The 18121-nt window shown below is 31.0% G+C and overlaps 3 protein-coding genes across 5 annotated transcripts; 1 reads left to right on the forward strand and 2 right to left on the reverse strand.

Moving 5' to 3' along the window:
• Positions 1-783: 783 nt before the first annotated feature.
• Dhpr (dihydropteridine reductase) lies at positions 784-2061 on the reverse strand. Its single transcript, XM_085197113.1, has one exon. The coding sequence runs from the start codon at positions 1726-1728 to the stop codon at positions 1024-1026; it is 705 nt and encodes a 234-aa protein (XP_085053239.1). The 5' UTR covers positions 1729-2061; the 3' UTR covers positions 784-1023.
• Positions 2062-2445: 384 nt separating this feature from the next.
• NijC (Ninjurin C) lies at positions 2446-5817 on the reverse strand. Of its 3 annotated transcripts, XM_085197116.1 has the most exons (4): positions 5588-5817; positions 4667-4843; positions 3143-3567; positions 2672-2806 (listed from the first exon to the last, which is right to left on the reverse strand). In XM_085197116.1, exons 1-3 carry the CDS (start codon positions 5690-5692, stop codon positions 3331-3333), a joined length of 519 nt encoding a protein of 172 aa, XP_085053242.1. In that variant the 5' UTR covers positions 5693-5817; the 3' UTR covers positions 2672-2806; positions 3143-3330. The 3 variants fall into 3 exon arrangements, with proteins under 3 accessions (XP_085053241.1, XP_085053240.1, XP_085053242.1); XM_085197115.1 differs by lacking the exon at positions 3143-3567 and having other exon boundaries at positions 2446-2806; positions 5600-5814; XM_085197114.1 differs by lacking the exon at positions 3143-3567 and having other exon boundaries at positions 2446-2806; positions 5588-5814.
• Positions 5818-10986: 5169 nt separating this feature from the next.
• Positions 10987-18119, forward strand: LOC146531909 (uncharacterized). Its single transcript, XM_085197378.1, has 6 exons — positions 10987-11374; positions 11615-11744; positions 12051-12334; positions 15209-15384; positions 15836-15962; positions 17443-18119. The coding sequence occupies exons 1-6, from the start codon at positions 11252-11254 to the stop codon at positions 18040-18042; spliced, it is 1440 nt and encodes a 479-aa protein (XP_085053504.1). The 5' UTR covers positions 10987-11251; the 3' UTR covers positions 18043-18119.
• Positions 18120-18121: the final 2 nt, after the last annotated feature.

The raw sequence follows: 18121 nt of genomic DNA on the forward strand, positions 1-18121 counted from the left end.
AAAAATATGCGTAGATTGTGTGTTGTATATTTGTATCTATTATTTGTTCACGTTTGGATTTCCCATGTTAACATTTTTCCTCATAATTTTGAACAACAAAAAATCTATGGTGGTGAATGAGGAAGGAGAACCGGAATGTCTATGAACGTCGAATCTCCGTGTAAAAATTCCAAAAGGTACAGTATTTGAATCTTTGGCTATCAATTAAGCACCTTAATTAATTGTGTAAGCTATAATAATTATAATTACGTACGATAACATGTCAACGAAATTTTTGTGTAGTTGTAATATTATTTATTAGTTAAAAAATCTATTCACGCCTTCGTGGTGCGCGGGCACAAGCGTGCGAATGTAAACGCAACGGTTTTGAGTTCGATTCCCACTTAAAATATTAGGGAAATTAAATATTTAATATTTTCTTTTCCTCACTCTGGTATAGAGGCAAAACGCGGCGTTGAGTGCCGCCACTGAACACGCAATACCTAGAGAATACTGCGGAAAGTGGGGAAAGGAAGTGTCGGATTTCATAAGCAATATTGTTATTAAAAATTTCTGTTTCTTTTTTATAAATATAAAAAAAAATACTCATTAAAATACAGATGAAAAATCGTTCTGATAGTGTCTATGTATAATGAAATTCTTATAATACTAAATTTTATAATGATTATGAACTTTATATACTCATACAGTACATGATGAACTAATTTGACCTATTTTTTACTTCAAGCATATCTAATTACATCTTAAGTAATATATAAAAATATTTATAATAAAACACAAAAGTGCTTATAGCATTTATTGTTCTAACATATCACATTAAACACTTATAAATAAAATCTATTTTATAATCTGTATACTTTATATTTGTTCCCTTATAAATGATAACTTACAATGATTATGTAGACATCAAAAGCGATTTTTCAACAAACTTAGAATAAATGCCAACATATAGTTGCATTATATTTTATTGAAAATATTATACTCAGATCATACATAAGTTAATGACGGGGTTTTTGGCAAGATTTACTGGACAATCAGATCTGTTACATTATCTTTAGTCACAAGCGCAACTAAGCTTCCACTTGCAGGTCTTTCTTCTCCTTTTAGCCATTTATCAAATAACTGAGCAACATATGACAGGGGTGTCCAAGATCCAAAATCTGCTTTAGGCATCCACTTTCTATTCATTTCTGTGTCCAGCGTTACTGGTAGTATAGCAACGGCAAGAGAGTTTTCTGGTAGACCTGAATCTTTAGCACCAAGAGATTTGGTAAGCTGATGTACTGCAGCCTTTGCTAAACCATAACCAATCATTCCTGGAGTCCCTTCCAATGCAGCTTTAGCACCTGTCAAAGCAACTAATCCTCCAGGACTTAAATATTTAGATGCCAAAGATGCGGCAATTGTAGAACTCCACACTGACTGCCTCCACATAAGATCAGCCTGCTTGCTCAAATCCTTGGCCGCGTTGCCACCAGCCCAACCGCCGGCTACACAAATTACTGCATTCACTTTTTGACCTTGCAAAGCTACACCTAATTCATTAACAACATGTTCTTCTTGTTGAACCCAGGAAGCATCCTTAGGAACTGTAATGTTTACATCTGCACTCTCATTAGGATTCAGATCGACGCTTGCAACCCAGTAGTTTGCATTCTTAAAATGATTTACGCAAGCCGCACCCAAAGCTCCCCGGCCACCGTATACGACAATTCGTCCGCTGGCCATTTTCACGTCTTAGTTGATCCGCGTAACACAAGTAACTAACAGAGTAATAGGTCTGCGCAAGATAAGTGGAAGGCGATATCGTTCGAGTGTAACCAAAGTAACCTCGACACTCACTTTTTATCGTATTGTGGCACAGATGACAACAAAACCGCGATGTAATTATATACTAACGTGGGAAAATGCTTCTTTCAAACTGTTGTTAAAGTTTATAAGCTCTCTTATCGTTTAAATATTTAAGCTTAGAAGTTTATGAAATATAATCGTATTTTAATTTCTAAGTACGACATTGAAGGTTGAATTTTAAGTACCTATTTCTCTACGATATGACAGTGACATTGACGTATGGACGTCATCGGTCATGTAAAGCTTCACAGTTCACTTGTAGTGCTATCGAAATAAATAAGTAAATGTTATAATTATTTTTAGAATTATAGTTAATTACATTTTATATTATAAAATGCAGAATTTTTATTTATTGTTTCATTATCTAAAGTAATACTCGTAATATTTCTGATATATGTTTTATTATTAATACATATTATTGATTTAGTTTCACTAGTTCAGTGTGTTACTTTGTGCTTATTGTACTTATTACATAAAGTAATATTTTTATTCACATTACAAAATGGTTTATCATTAATTTATGTACAAATGTATGTTTTTTATAGCAATATGTAGTGAACATTGGGACCAAATCTTTTATTATAAAAATACCACTTGGTAAAGCATATCATTTTATTGAGTATTTTGGAAAAACTAACGAGTCATATTTATATACAATATAATTAAACATAATTTAAGTGTATACAAAATTTACTTACATAGAGTGATATAAAAAAAATATGCTAATTGTATAATAAAAAAACTAAAACGAATGAGAAACTAAAATAAATGAAAACTATAACAGCATAGTATCAAATGAAATAGAATAAAAAATGGATATAACAACATTTAGTGTTGTGGCTATAAATTTGAACAATAATGAAATATTATTTAAAATTTCAGCAGTACGTTGATGCGGTAGGTGATTAATATTAAAAATGAAACCAAGAATGGCGCAGGAAATCGCTGAAAGAACCTAAAATGTGAAAACAAAAAAAAAACAAATAAATAAAAAATAAAAAAATGCGTTAACTAATTACTACTCTATTCTACATTACATTACATACAACGTGTAATATACACCATTTTTTTAGGGATTAAATACTTATTTTCATATCTAAAATTATAAAAAATACTGGCAAATAATTAAATGCACCTATAATAAACAAATCAATACATGAGCTTAAGTTTTCCATTTATCTAACAAAGATATTGTAGAATTATTAAAAAAATCTCGATGAGACAATGCAGGATCAAGGCCGAATGTCATTTTTATAACGTCACAAAACACTACACAAGTCATCATACCCACCGAAGTATGATACAACCAATCTGCAATTCTCTTCTGTTTTTCACTATTTTCTCCGTCCAAAGCTGATATCACTAAGGCTAAAATACCCGCACTTGCCTGAATTGATAAAATGTTCTGTCATTCAATATTTTTAATTCATAATGTTAGTTATTAGCTAATTTTACTTCATTTGTTTCGTTTCAGTTGTTTTAATTTGAAGTAACATTGCCTTTCCTTAAATATTCACTATTGATATATTTCAATCTATCAAGTATTAATGGATTATTAGAATATTCTATACCAAAAGCAGAAATAACGATATTTATCACAGAAATAACGAATATAAATATAACTATTATATCATTAAGTATAACAGCAGAAGGCTGGTCGTTGTCGTCGTTCAGGTCCAAACCTCCGATTACCACAAACAATAATCCAACTAGCAGCTAAAACAATATTTTTTATATTGAAATAGTAGCGTTTATTACTTGTTCTACTGTAATAATTAAAAAACATTTAAATTTCTAAATAATACACGAATAACCTAAATAAGTATAATAAATTCAATCGTAATCGAGTTCTAGATATCTTGCAAGCGATGAATCGAAAGCAGAAACGAGAATGTTTAATACTGTAACGATAAAGGCTACAGCTGTAGTGGCATAGTTAATGTTAAGAGCCGACGTCCTGTGTTGTGGATCATGGAAACGGCAATCGCGTAGCAAATTTAATGATAGTAGTACAAATCCCATCGCCACCTAAAATACTTATAATTTAGATGTAAAAAGAAATAAGGAAAATCGTTTTTAAAATATAATTTGTTTTTACAAACGTAACATCTTAATAGTTCATTTATAAATTGCCTTGCCACAATATATTTAAATTTCGCTATAATGTTTTTATGCTATCTACTCAATGCTTATTAATACAATATAATTTTATATATTCTTTAATACTTTTACAGAAGTACCAGAAGTTCCAGAAGTACCTACTTCACTTCTAATAAGACAGTTATTTTTTATTTTGTCGTAATATTATTTAAGTATTAACCAATTAATTAATTTGAGGTCAATCGTGTCGTCGGATTGTGGGTTGGATTCCCAGTCGAACAAAAAAAATATTTGATATTTTCATTAAATCTCCGGTAACGAGGCAAATCAAGGCGTTAAGCTCCGTCAATTCAACACGCAAGGTCACCAAAATTCGGCAGCAAGTGAAGGACAGAATTTCTTAATAAGAATGAAGTGTCTTAACTCTGGGTTCCTTTAAAGTACCCTTTGTCTACCCTACTACTACTACTTGGCATACAGCGGGAAATTAAAAAAATCTAGTTAATCTTTGTCAAATGGTAGTGAAAATTAAATTTCATTCTTAAAGCTAAATATTATTAAAGCGCGGCCCTGAGTTCTGCCACTAAACAAGCAATGTCTCCAGAATTCGGCAGAAAGTGGGGAACCTAGTGTCTTAACACTAGGTTCCCTCTGCCTACCCTGCTGTGTGCGGGATACAGCGTGAAGCTAAACATTATTAAATATAAATAATTACCTGTAACACGATAGAGATTGATATGAGCACCACAAGTAACATGTAAAACTCGTGTTTTGGTCCAACTTGAAGAACATACTTTAATTGGGATGCGTTAGAAGTAAGTAAAGCAATATCGAGCATTCCCTGAGCAACGGTTTTCTTCGTGGCGTAGCGGTTGGCGTCGAGGCCTTTCACCTGAAATGTGAAATTTAATTCCAAATTATTTTTATTATATTTTACGAATTCTTTCTTATAATTCAAAGTTCTTCTCTACTTAATATATAAATGTTTCTTTTCGAGTCCAGTAAAATGACTTTCTATACTAAAAATTAACCTGATATAATTATAGGTAAAACATGTAGGCTGGTTTTGTTCTTTTATAATTATGAAATTTCTACCTAAAGCAGTCACTTAGATTGGAGTCGCTCTTGCTTAGTCTTATAAAAAACAATCTGAAATTATTTGTTTTCAAATTTATTTATTTTATTTATCTGACGATAAGGTGCATAAGTATACAAAAATTGTATTAAAATATTTAATATATTAAGAAAACTTAAACGTTTACACAATAAGCACAGCTTAGTATTAACTAAAAAAATAAAAATAATAGCAATGACTAAACTTGATATTTATAAATTTAGTAAATAAATTTTCAATACCCTTAAGAACTAGTTATCTCAGTTCAGTGCTGCCCTATTTTCGCTATAGCTGAGAATACATTTTAAGATTATAATTTATTACACTTCAACTTAAACACTTAAAAATAAATAAATAAAAATAAAAAACCTTTTATTTCCCAATGGACAACGAAATTATACAGTTTTTTTTTTATTTATGAAATAAACCAACTTCTATTAAATTTTACTTATTATTATTATATTATTATGTAAAAAAAATGAAACGTCTAACTTAAAATAATGCAACATAAAAAAACTTTACTGATTCACAAACTTCTGTTGGTGCATCTTCATTATGAAAATCGCTGATGCTGACATCTTTGCCATCAGCTTGTTCTCCACTGTTTCCCGATTTATTATCCTCCATCACGACTACACTTATTCTAATTATATATGAATTTATAAACTAAAAGCATCAAATTTGAACAACGTTCAATTTCGCAAGATTACCTACGTCTGAGCACTAACTAAAATAAACTAAACACTGTAGAATAGAAAATTTACAATCTCGTAGGAAATCATTTGGTTTCCTTTCAACAAGGCCAATAAGATCCGGAAATAAAGTATTATTTAATTCTTGAACAAGTTTCCATTTGTCCTGAATATAAATTAAGTATTTTTCATGACCGCTTTACATAATTTACACAAACTACTGTTTGGATTTTAAAAAAATAACATCGTTAACCAAAAAATCTACGAGGTGTATTAATAAATAACAATGTGTTAAGAAGTGACTGTGAACGTGACCGGTTGTGGGTTCGATTCCCATGAAATATTTTGCATTTGTCCGCTCAGGTGTAGAGGCAAAACGCGGGGATCGAGTACCGCCACTCAACACACAATGCTACTATATTTAGGTTATAGCATTTTCTTTTGCCAAATGATAATTCTTAACAAAAGAGATGTAGCCTACATAAGTTGGATTGCCTTGGATTGAACTTTAAAAAAAACCGATCTTGAGCTTTTTCTGAAATTCAGGCTTAGTTTAGCCAGAGCCCTTTCTTCTGATACCTCACTTGAACTAGCTGCTTTTGCTCCCCTTTTGTGGCTATTATTTTTTATATAGAAAAAATCTGATTCACGCTGTATCCCGCACACAGCAAAGTAGGCAGAGGGAACGGAGTGTTAAGACACTTCCTCAAGTGGGGATCAAACCCTCAAACTTCGAGTTACAGTCACGCCCTTGTGCCGCTGCGCCACGACAGCCTCATTTTTTATAATTTAAATACAAGATGCTAACTGCAAATTTCATAAGTCTAGGTCAACCGGAAGTACCCTATTAATTTTGATTGCCTTTATACTCGTAGTGTCGATATACGCGTTTTTTGGTTTTTTGCGATATAAACGTCTATACCATTTTTTTAAGTAAATATAGAAATGTGTTTTTTATCAAGAAATCATGGGCCCGTAGATTTGAGTATATGGCTTCAATTTCATCTCGATATCTCCAAGCGTTCCTGAGATATAGTCTTGAGATAAAAATATCATCCATAACAAAGCACATTGCAAAACAATGCAAAAAAAATACACGGCACTTTAAATACTTTTTTATTCATTGTAATAAACAAAGTGAGCGTGGAGTGGCAAACGAAGCGAGCAAGGGCAAGCCTCTTAGTAGTATAATAAGAAATATCAAATAAACTATAAGTTTTCTTAATTATACAAACACCCAAAAATGCGAAATATAAAAAAATAATATACGGGTCATAATCAGAAAAGTGGACATTTTCGAATTCGTAACGTAACTGATAAGTAACAACACTGATAATGTTTGTTACGAAACTGATGTCATAAGGCATTATACACAACAAAATAAGGATATTATATGAATAAAATATTGTTTTTTTTATTTAATGAGACACAGATTAAAATTTTAAAGATTCAATCGTTGAATTAACAGATTACAAATGTAAGAAGAAAACATAACAAACTGACAATATGAACAATATAATAATGCTAGTTAGTAACGTAATAAACTTATATTTCTAGTTAGACATCACAAAGTTAATGATAAAATTAAATCCACTTTAAAATATATCAAAATTTGAGTCGTTATCACTGGAATTAAGTTTAATTCTTTGTAAGTGTTTATTCCGCATATCTTCATATTTAATAGGATTGGTCTTTTTAAGACGTTCTCTATATCTTTTATGTATTTCAGCACTTGACATAGGAGCCATGAGGCTTACTGAAAATACAAAAATATTTATCAAAAAATAATAATCACAAAATCACAACTAATTTCAGGCAGAATAAAAAATATTTTTAACTAAATCGATTCAGCTGTTTCTAAGATTAGCGTGCACAAACACAGACAAACAAGCAAACAAGCAAAAAACTTAAAAATCATTATTTTTGGTTACTTTACTTTATAAAAAGTCACTAATAGTTTTTTTCATATGCCAGCAATTTTATTTTCTTATATACATATCTTCCATATACAAGCACCGGTTCGATACAATTTTATTATAAACATATATGAGAAAACATTGGTACCGTAATTGTGAACTAGGCTTCATATTTTCTCAATTTCGTTACGTAACGAAATATAACGAAATTGAGAATGAAATCTGAGAAATTCTAACCCTTTTAAATATTTGCTCATAAGCCACGTGTTGCATCTGCAAGCACTGAAGTTCTTTTTTGAGATTTTGTAAAAAGAAGCAAATAACATAAACAAGAAAACGAAATTATAGAATACTTACCAAAATAAAAGCCGTTTATAACCCTGAGATGTAATTTCACGCATTCCCTCTAAAACATTCGAACCCCTCAACTGCTGCGAGTACACTACTGGTTGTAGCTACGACAGCATTGACTTTTAGAATTATGGTGCCACAACAAAAAATAATATTAAACACCATCCAAAATAATTGCGTTCATAATTTAATTGTACGTTACTAGCCCTGAGTAACAAAAATACAATATTTTGGGACAAATTTACTTAACTAATATATATTATTTATTAAATTATGTATCAATAAAAGTAGTTCTATTTAATATTATGCATAAAGTAAAGTAATATAAACATATCTGAAATCATATAAAACCATAAACATTCGTAACAAATCAATTCTTAAAAAGTAAAGTGGTGAATGGGACACGAAAAATTGTATGGAAGCATTTTGAAAGGTTTTTTGCAACTAACAACAAATACTATTATTTGCCATAATACATTTAAAATATTACAAAATTTCTTTAAGTTAATAAATAAATTTATCGTAAATGGCAAAATATTTAAATTATCTTGAAAATTGTATTTTTAAAACGCATTCAAAGTAGCGGGACAAGAAAAGACACAAAAAGGACACTTTTTCTGATTATGACCCATACACATTTCATTACTTACCCCAGCTAACCCATTCCGTAGTCCTGTAGGGAATATAGACGCCATTTTAATAGTTACAAATTATTAAATAAAATTAAAAAACTGTTAAACTAAAAAACGAATTAACTTTTAAATTTTGATTATTGTTGTGACATTAATAAATTCAGATTTTTCTGAACAATCGAAATTTTATTTATGAATATACCATTGTTTCTTATTGGAAATGGAATTACAATGTGTCCTACTATCATTCACCACAGCGTGAAATGATAAAATCGATGCCGTTACTAGACAACGGCAATAAACAAAACATAAAGATATGTACTTAATATATAATATAAGTAAATAAAATATAAGTATTTATTAAATTATTATTTTGTCTAATTTCCGCCTAGTTTTCTATACATTGCGTGTTGAGCCGGGGAGCTTAACGCAGACCTTTGCCATTTTATCACAGCAAAGATATGAACATAATTGATTCTTTCGAAAAGGAATCGAACCCTCAATCGTTGTCCACAGGCAGAAGCCTCATTTAATGATGACACTTTTTAAAGCAATTTAGCTATTTGAGAAACAAAATTGTGTAAAATATAACATTTATCATTTCACATACCTACACACATTTTACTATCTACTTCAAATTAAGTATCCAGAGGAAAAATGAATTTTTTCGTAAAGGCTGCACTGATGTTTGTTTGCCGCAGTCTCTCTAAATAGTCTGTATAAATAGTGACATGATACTAAGTTTAAAGCGTCGAAACCAGACGGTATGTTGTATTAACAAGTAGTAAGTACATTGTCGACGTAAATCTCAACAAGAGTTCAGCTCCACGCAGGTAGCTTGGTAGCAGAGGGGGAGCCGAGTGTGACACTCCGCTGCCCATCTTCCGCAGAATTCTTAGAACATTGTGTGTTGAGCGGCGGAATTCAACGATAGGCTTTATCTTGACACCAGAACGAAGAAATGAAAATATTAAATATTTCATTTCATCGAGTGGAAATCGAACCCACAACCTGTCGCCTGTGGAATGCCTTCAAAAAGCGCGTCTATCTCTATCTCAAAGGCCGGCAACGCACCTGTAGCTCCTCTGGTGTTACACGGAGTCGTGGGCGGCGGTGATCACTTATGGTAAGCGTACGGGCCGTACGCTCATTTGCCTTGTCTTTTTCCATAAAAAAAATATACATCCATGAAAAAAAAACAAAATTTTATTTTACTTTACTCTACGTATAATAAACTACACCTCTTAAAAAATCAACTAAGCTCGCAACACAATTTAAGAAGCTTAATTTCAATTACCTCCTTAAATATAATAGAAAATTGACAAATATGTATATTAATAATAAATTAACTATTAAAAGCTGTAGCAATCATATCTACGAACTAACATTTTAAGAGGTTTCAATATTTAATTAATTCAGCTTCACACTGTATCGCATACAGCAGGGTAGGCAGAGGGAACCTAGAGTTAAGACACTCCGTTCCCCACTTTTTGCCGAATTCTGGAGGCATTGCTTGTTGAGTGGCAGGACTCAACGCCGCGCTTTGCCTCTACACCAGAGCGAAGAAATGGAAATATAAACGTAAATAAATATTCTACATCTTCGAGTGGGGATCGAACCCACATTGGTCGCGTTACAGTCACACCCTTATGCCGCTGCCTACATAATTTTTAGAATATCCCGTTATGATGAATTCAAGATCTTTAATGCATACGATTCATTGTGTAGACGCATCTAAATTTTATTAGAAGAACTTTGAAATGACTTTTTACATTATATGTGGCTTTAGAGGTAAATATACGAAATTTTTATAAAGAAAAGAATGCAACTAAGTACTTTAACGCCATATGTGTTTAATATGAACCTTTTTAAATGAAACTCCTTAAAAAGTGTTGTTTTTTATTGAATGTTAAATTATATTTTGGGTTAGTTTTGTTACAAGACACTGAATTCTTAAAGTAAATGGTATAAACTTAACTCCCCAAACTTCTCAGAATTCTAAAAGATATTAATTGAAGCTGTAAAATAGTTTACTGGTAGTATTTATATATTACATTAGATAAGTTAATGTATAACATAAAATATTTAATATATTTTAATTTAAACAATGCAAAAATACATCGCGTGCAAATTTATTCATTTGAATGTGCAAGAAACTTGAAACTTTCAAACGCGCGTTTTTTATTTACATAAAAGTCTTTATTTGAAATTACTATTATAAATAAAGGAAGTACATTAGTATCTACATATTATTTAATATATTTAAAGACTAACTGCTGATAAAAAGAAGATAATATTTTTTTTATCCATAAAATGAAACGTCTAACTTCTTCCCGCCCTCTCCGCGTCGTTGATGTTGTGTTACAAGTGACTGTCAAACAAAAATATATCAATATTTTTAATCGTGTAATTTGTATAGTTATAATTAAAATAATAATGTTTTGGCTTTTAGAGTATATTTATTGTTACATGTATATACAAAATAATTTATTAAATCACTTATTTTGAGTGAAAAAGTATTTATCGTGGGAAGGAGCAAATTGTGAGTGATTGTTTTGTTTTGAGATTTCCAAGAAAGGAGCTTAAATCAACCAGATGTTGCCTTCTATGCCTATCTTATTTACGAGGGAGAGTCAAGATGCATTTGGAAATAAAATACAACCCAGTACAAGCTTTTTTAACCAAATTAATCAAAATCATCCTATCGTCAAAACCACGGTGAGTCAGACTTGAGTTTCTCGATTTATATAACTTTCTTAAAGTAAAACTTATGGTAGAAATAAATTTCTTTAACGTTATAGATGTTTATACATTTCTCAGTGATTTTTGTGACTTGTAAATGAGCTGTAATTTAGAATTCTTACGAAATAAACAGCCGTCATTAACTTTCGTTCGAGTGGTAACGTCTGCCATTTTATTTTTTGATAAAAATATTTTAATGCATACAACTTATTTTAGACTCTTGAATCAAAGGTAGCAGATAAATGCAATAATGAAATATCGATTGAGGTAACTAAAAATAATATTGGTAAAGAAAAGAAAGAGAAATCAGCAAAACCTAAAACACATGAAGACCCTTTGGAAACAGGTGAGCAGTAGTGTCAATTCAATTATTATTTTTAAACAGATATTTATTTACTAAACTATCATTACAAGTGCATAAAAACATGTACAATTGTTCTGTTTATCAAAGAAATAAATGAGTTGTTTATTTATTTTGGTTATAATGTAGTTTACAAATTTTAAGCCATACAAGTGTAGGCTAGCTTTGAATATCAAACATCTTATTTGATATTCTCTTGTCTACTTTATGATTTTTCTTTCTATTATCTATTTAATACAAATATTGTTCTATTATTCCAATTTATAATAATATATAATACCTTGTTTTCAGCTTTAGTTAGATCATATTATACAAAGATACAGTCAAGGTTTGGCTCACACCCCACATTACCGAGCAACAAATTTGTTCAATTTAGAGAAATTTTAAGGACTTTTGACCCATCAAAGGAGAGCCCAGTAGATTTATATAAGAAAATAGAGCAGCTATTCAGTGAACACAAAGATATTGTAGAAGAGTTCATGTTGTTTTTGAAGCCGGGCCAAGCGGCTGAAGCTGGGAGGTTTATGGACCATTTCATGTTGACACAAATGACAGGGTTTATTGCACTTTTACATGTAAGTTGGAAAAATATTGTTTTGCTTTATTACTTATTAAATTGTATTAAAGAAACATTTTAAAAGATTGTTTTAAAAAATTATTTCCTATTAGGATGTTTCATTAAAACTTTACATGGTAGGTACTACAAAGGATGCAAGTAATATTATGTTATTTATTGAAAGTGGCTATGACAATTGACTTTAAATTCATTTTATAAACTTCAAATTTAGTACAGTAAAATAGCTCCTTAATTGCTGTGGTTTTACAAAATTAATTTTACTTTACATACACTGATTGCAAATGCGAAATTTATTAATAAAATATTTTGGGACTTCTATTGCATACTAACAACATTTGTTGTTTTTTTTTATTATGATAATTATAATTTTCTTACCATTAAGAATATATAAATAAATACAATGTCTATAAGGTGTGTTGTGTTTTGTGTCATTGCCAAATTATTTAGGTCAAATAAGAAAAAAGTTAATCAAATATTGTAAGAAGACTGAGAAACTATTGTTCTTGTTTAAATAATTCAAACAAAAGGCTTTTAGGTAGACTGCCACTACAATGTTTTTTAAACTTAATTATATTTTGAAATAATTAAACTCTTGGTAATATAATGCTTAAAGTTGTAGGTTACACAATAGTACTTTTTATTCTAATTTATGGCAGGAAGATATTAATCCAAATTAGTGGTTACTGCTTAAAAAACAAGAGGCATCTTTATGCATTTTCCTGCATAACAGGGTAGGCGGAGAGAGCTTAGTGTCAGCGGCATGAATTCAAGACATGCATGTTGAGTGACAGAACAAAAACTACATTTTTATTTTGCTAGAATGGACCAAATTATTTCCTTGAATGGAGAAGCTTTTTTCTTAAAAGGTACGGAACGCTAAAAAGATTTTTAAAAAAATCTAGGATTTTATTATCTGCCCCCCTCCCCTCTATATAGAAAGCGGGCTACGCCCTTGTATCTATTAAAACATTCCTTACTCTTTCTCTCAACAAAGATTTCTGGTAGATCAGATTTTGTCATTTGAGGAAATGAAATATTTAATATTTTCATTTCCTCGGTTACGAGGCAAAGCGCGGCGTTGAATTCCACCATTCAACATGCAATGCCTCGAGAATGTGGCGGAATGTGGGAAACGGAAGTGTCTTAATGGGAATGGAGTGTCTTAACACTAGGTTCCCAGGGTCCTTCTGTTTACCCTGCTATGTGAGTAACACAGCGTAACTTATTGCGTTATTTATTCGAATTTGGCCCTGAAAGTATTAGTAATCAAAAGTCAAATTTTCGTCTTTAAATATTAAAATGTATAATGAATGACGTGACATGCTGCTGTAGACTTTCCTCTAAGTCACAAAGCATTACACTGGAGCAAAAATGAATGATTAGGATACACGCTAGAATGATGTAGAAAAGACATTGCTTAAAGTCGTATGCTCGGAGAAAGAATTCTGGGGGCATTACGTGTTGAGTAGCAGAACTCAACGTCGCGCTTTTGCCTCGACATCAGAGCGAAGAAATGGAAATATAAACGTAAATAAAAATAAATATTTCACTTCCTCGAATGGGATCGCACCCGCAAACGTCGCGTTACAGTCACACCCTTGTGCCGCTACGCCACGACGGCCTTAAAACTAACTACTAGTCGAAAATTAATTTAGCAATTTAATCTAAATTAATATTTTGTTTTTTGAAAGTTTCATAATAATTATCAAGACGCTTCTATGTAAGTACTTAGAGCGTCTCACAAAAATAGAATTACGTTAGAGAGAAGTTTTACTAATAATATTAGTAATAATTAATTACTTGTATTTTCAATATCGAATGCATTCATTCTTTCAATCTGAACGCATCTATGTTTTGTTTTGGTAAACATTGAAAGCCTTCGTATAGACGTAAGCGAATTTGAAGTTAGAAGAAAAATATTCAAAAATTCGTCTAAAGAAATGACTTTTATAAGTAAAAAGCAAAAAAAACCTAATGAAGATTTAATTTGGAACACTCCTTTTTTAAACCTAAGGAATCATATAATATTGTTTGAAATTCGTCGGTGCACGGACGAAGCTCTCAAATTCTCCCGTTTCCTCAATATTTATTTATTAGGAATAAAGTAATTCACTTCTATAAACCTTAGCGTGAAGCAATATAGACTTCCTCGATAAATGTACTATGAAATACAAAAAAAAATTAAAGCGAACTAATAATTCCAGAGATTAGCTCATTTAAGTAAGCAAAATCTTCTGTTTTATAATCTATATATATAAAAGGCCTTGTCCTCACTGACTGAGGTAAGACGCACGCACAGCCGTAACCGCTGATGGTAGAAACGTGAAATTTGGACAGATGTTTACTTTCGTAATCTGGACATCCACTAAGAATGGATTTTGAAAAATTTTAACCCTAAAGGGGTGAGATGGGGGTTGAAAGTTTGTATGGAAAAAAATTTAAATAGGCACCGATTTTTATAAAATTTGAAATTTAGATTTTTAAAAGTATTTAATTGAACACTTGTTTCATCGTTCTCTAGAATTCTCCCCCTAAGGGTGCAAATAGGGGATTGAAAGCTTGTATTGGTATAAAATATAGACTAAAGAAGAAACCACCAATTTAGTGTAATTATTAGTACTTTATAACTACCCCGCGTAAAGCTAGATTAGATTAGATTATAATATTTTATTATTGTATGCATATTCAGGAGTATCAAATATTGAAAATTCCATATTGACTAAGTATAATGATAATTTATTGAAAACTAAAATTACGTGATCATCTTATACTAATATGAATAAAAATCATGTGGTGTAAACACAACTACTTGCCTAACAACTGCCATTTTTTAGACATAAAGACCATTCTAAAAGCGGCCATTTTATTTCAGACTACATTTAACCGGAAACCGACGGTGTTAAGAAAGATAATACGCGCTATGACGACAGGAATCAACAGTGGGAACAGTGCAGATATGAAGGCGAGAGTCCTGCCACACCTGAGGTCCAACCCACGCTTGACACAAATATTTAAATCCTTGTTCCCGGATGAACGCCCATTGGATAGGTGGGTTGATTGTCTTGTTATTATTATACGAGTCTATAGTACGATCATACATACGAGTAGGTATATTCATGATGATAGTAAATATTTTAATTCAAATAGTATATATTTTTTTGTAACTTGAAATAATTTGTGGTGTAACAATATAAGTTGAAATTAAATTGTACGTATTTCATGTTTATGCAAGTGGATCGCCGGCTTTCTCACTAGGCGCATCATCACTGTCTCTGCTCTGAATACATGGTCGTGAACGCTCTCGTCTCTGCTATGCTATTAGCGTGAAGCTTCTTTACCAGCTTAAGCCCCGTAAAATCCGTCAAGCGTGAAAGTCTTAAACGGTATATTAATAATAATATTAATATAACATTTTTTGGTAGACTTAAGTGTATAACCATAATACTGATATACCTAATATTAACAAAACAACTTATTATTTCTTATTTTTATGTTACAGCGTGTACGACACTGGGACAGATGTTCTTCAAGATACCTTTTTAACTTGTGACAAAGGATATGATGTGTGGGAATTTGAAGAGAAAAATAATAAAAGAAAAGCTGGCGCTAAGCTTCTGGACTCTGAAGTGAGTGTATTTCAACATCTATACTTATAATGACTTCGTAACGTATATAACAAAAAATGTTATGGTATCATTTAATAACGTAATACAACCACACGTGTTTTTTTTTTATATTTTACGTCCGTTTATCTGTGCTTTTGTTCTTGCTTATCTCAGAAACAGCATAATCAATTTAATTTTTCATTATGGAGTATTGACAAGCTTCTCTTAACATTAATTATTTGATTTATTTCAATCGATTTACAATTAATAAAGTTATACCATTTTAAAGAATCTTGTTCGACAAAATTTCTATAAATAACGGATTTGAATTTGCTGAAATTTGTTTTGTGAATATAGTATTAGTACAGATATTGATACAATACAAATAATATTGGTATAGATAATTCTTTTTTAACTTGATAATATTATTAAAAAAATTAACTAGTACATTAATTTTTTTTTTTTTTATATATATATACATTGTAGCATGTATTATGTATATAATGGATTAGTTTATATATATTTTTTGATATGTTATTTTTTTTATTGCACTGTGTTTTTATTCCGCTGTTTGGCACTCATCCACTTCCATAGGTTGGCTGGAAGAGATTTCTTTCAGAAATAAGCCCACCATTGTAAACATAACTTTTCAACTGTTTCTTTACTATTTTCTTATACAGGGTGTCCCAGGAGTCAACGATAAAACGAAACCAGGTGATAGACGAAGTCGTGACCGTTATGAGAAAAATATAAAAAAAAATCTTTGTCATGTATTTTTCATATTATATTGATTTTAAAAAATATCGGAAAAACCGACACCCTGTGATGGTTTTTCAAGTCCCAGGACTACAAATATTGCTCTTTCTTCATTTTTTTTCTGTAATGTAATCATGAGTAATCCTTCTGTGAATTACAGTTTAAGATTTAAGCATACCTGAATCAGTTTTCAATAAAATGTGGTGGTTTTGCCAAACATTAAATTCAAAATATTTACTACACCCAACTTTAACCGACTGTACTATAAAAAAAATGTACTACACTGTTTTTGCAAGTAACTTTAAAAGTTGGCGCGTTTAATCTAGATTCCGAAATGGTACGACACTGGATTACTTCTTTGTTGAAGAGAGAAAAATCAAAATACGCGATAATCGGGATGACTTTCAACTTTTTGGTATCTTTTCCGATACATTCTAGCTGCAGCACTTGCATTACATAACCATTCTCCATGAATGAAATGCATATTGGCAATGTGTCAAAGACCGAGTATATGGCCTGGGAGAGCCCGGACTCGAGCACTGTCCTTATAAGTCCTGAGACAGCCCCCGATATTTTTTAAAATCAATATAATATGAAAAATACATGATAAAGATTTTTTTTTATATTTTTCTCATAACTGTCACGACTTGGTCTATCACCTGGTTTCGTTTTATCGTTGACTCCTGGGACACCTGTATGTGCAATAAAGAATATACATATTTATTTACTATTTATTCTATTACAGTATTTACACGGGCGAGTGTTCCTTCAACATGGCAGGTTTTTACGTACAGCGTGTGTCACATATCCCTACAGTAAAGAACCCTATAGAGTTCATTCGAGACGATTAGCACCCAACCATTGCCTTTCCCCGCCAGAATCTGACTCAGAAAGAGCATCTCCTAAAAGAAATAACAAAAATATATGCAAAATTCCACAAAAAAGATCTAAAAAGCAACTTAAGTCTCCCACTAAAAGTATTAAAGATGTCAATGACAATACTAAAAAAGAATGCCTTACCATAAATACTACCGCTAAAAGTGTCAAACCAAAACCACATACAAAAAGTAAATGCAAAAAAGATTATTTTTTAAAGAAAAAAGATAAGTGTATAACGAAAAAAGACGATAAAGTTAAACTTAAAGAAGAAAAAAAAGAAATTAAAAGCTGGACTCGAGATGAGGATAAAACAATGCTGGAAATAATAAAAGATGAATCTGTTACAGAGCAAGTATTTTGTAGAATTAGTGAACTCCTCCCGCATAGAAGTACGGCGGAGATAAAAGAGAGATTTTGTCACGTTATGAATCTTTTACAGCAAATGGCGGTCGGTGAAATCACGTAGATCATGAATTTATTAATATTTAATCAGAGTTGGTGTTTATAATTTTATATATAGAAGTAAAAAATATTTTTACACAAGT

Source organism: Heliconius melpomene, chromosome 14, assembly GCF_056956725.1.
Source record: "Heliconius melpomene rosina isolate 202511_hmr_F chromosome 14, ASM5695672v1, whole genome shotgun sequence".
Taxonomy (NCBI): Eukaryota; Metazoa; Arthropoda; class Insecta; order Lepidoptera; family Nymphalidae; genus Heliconius; species Heliconius melpomene.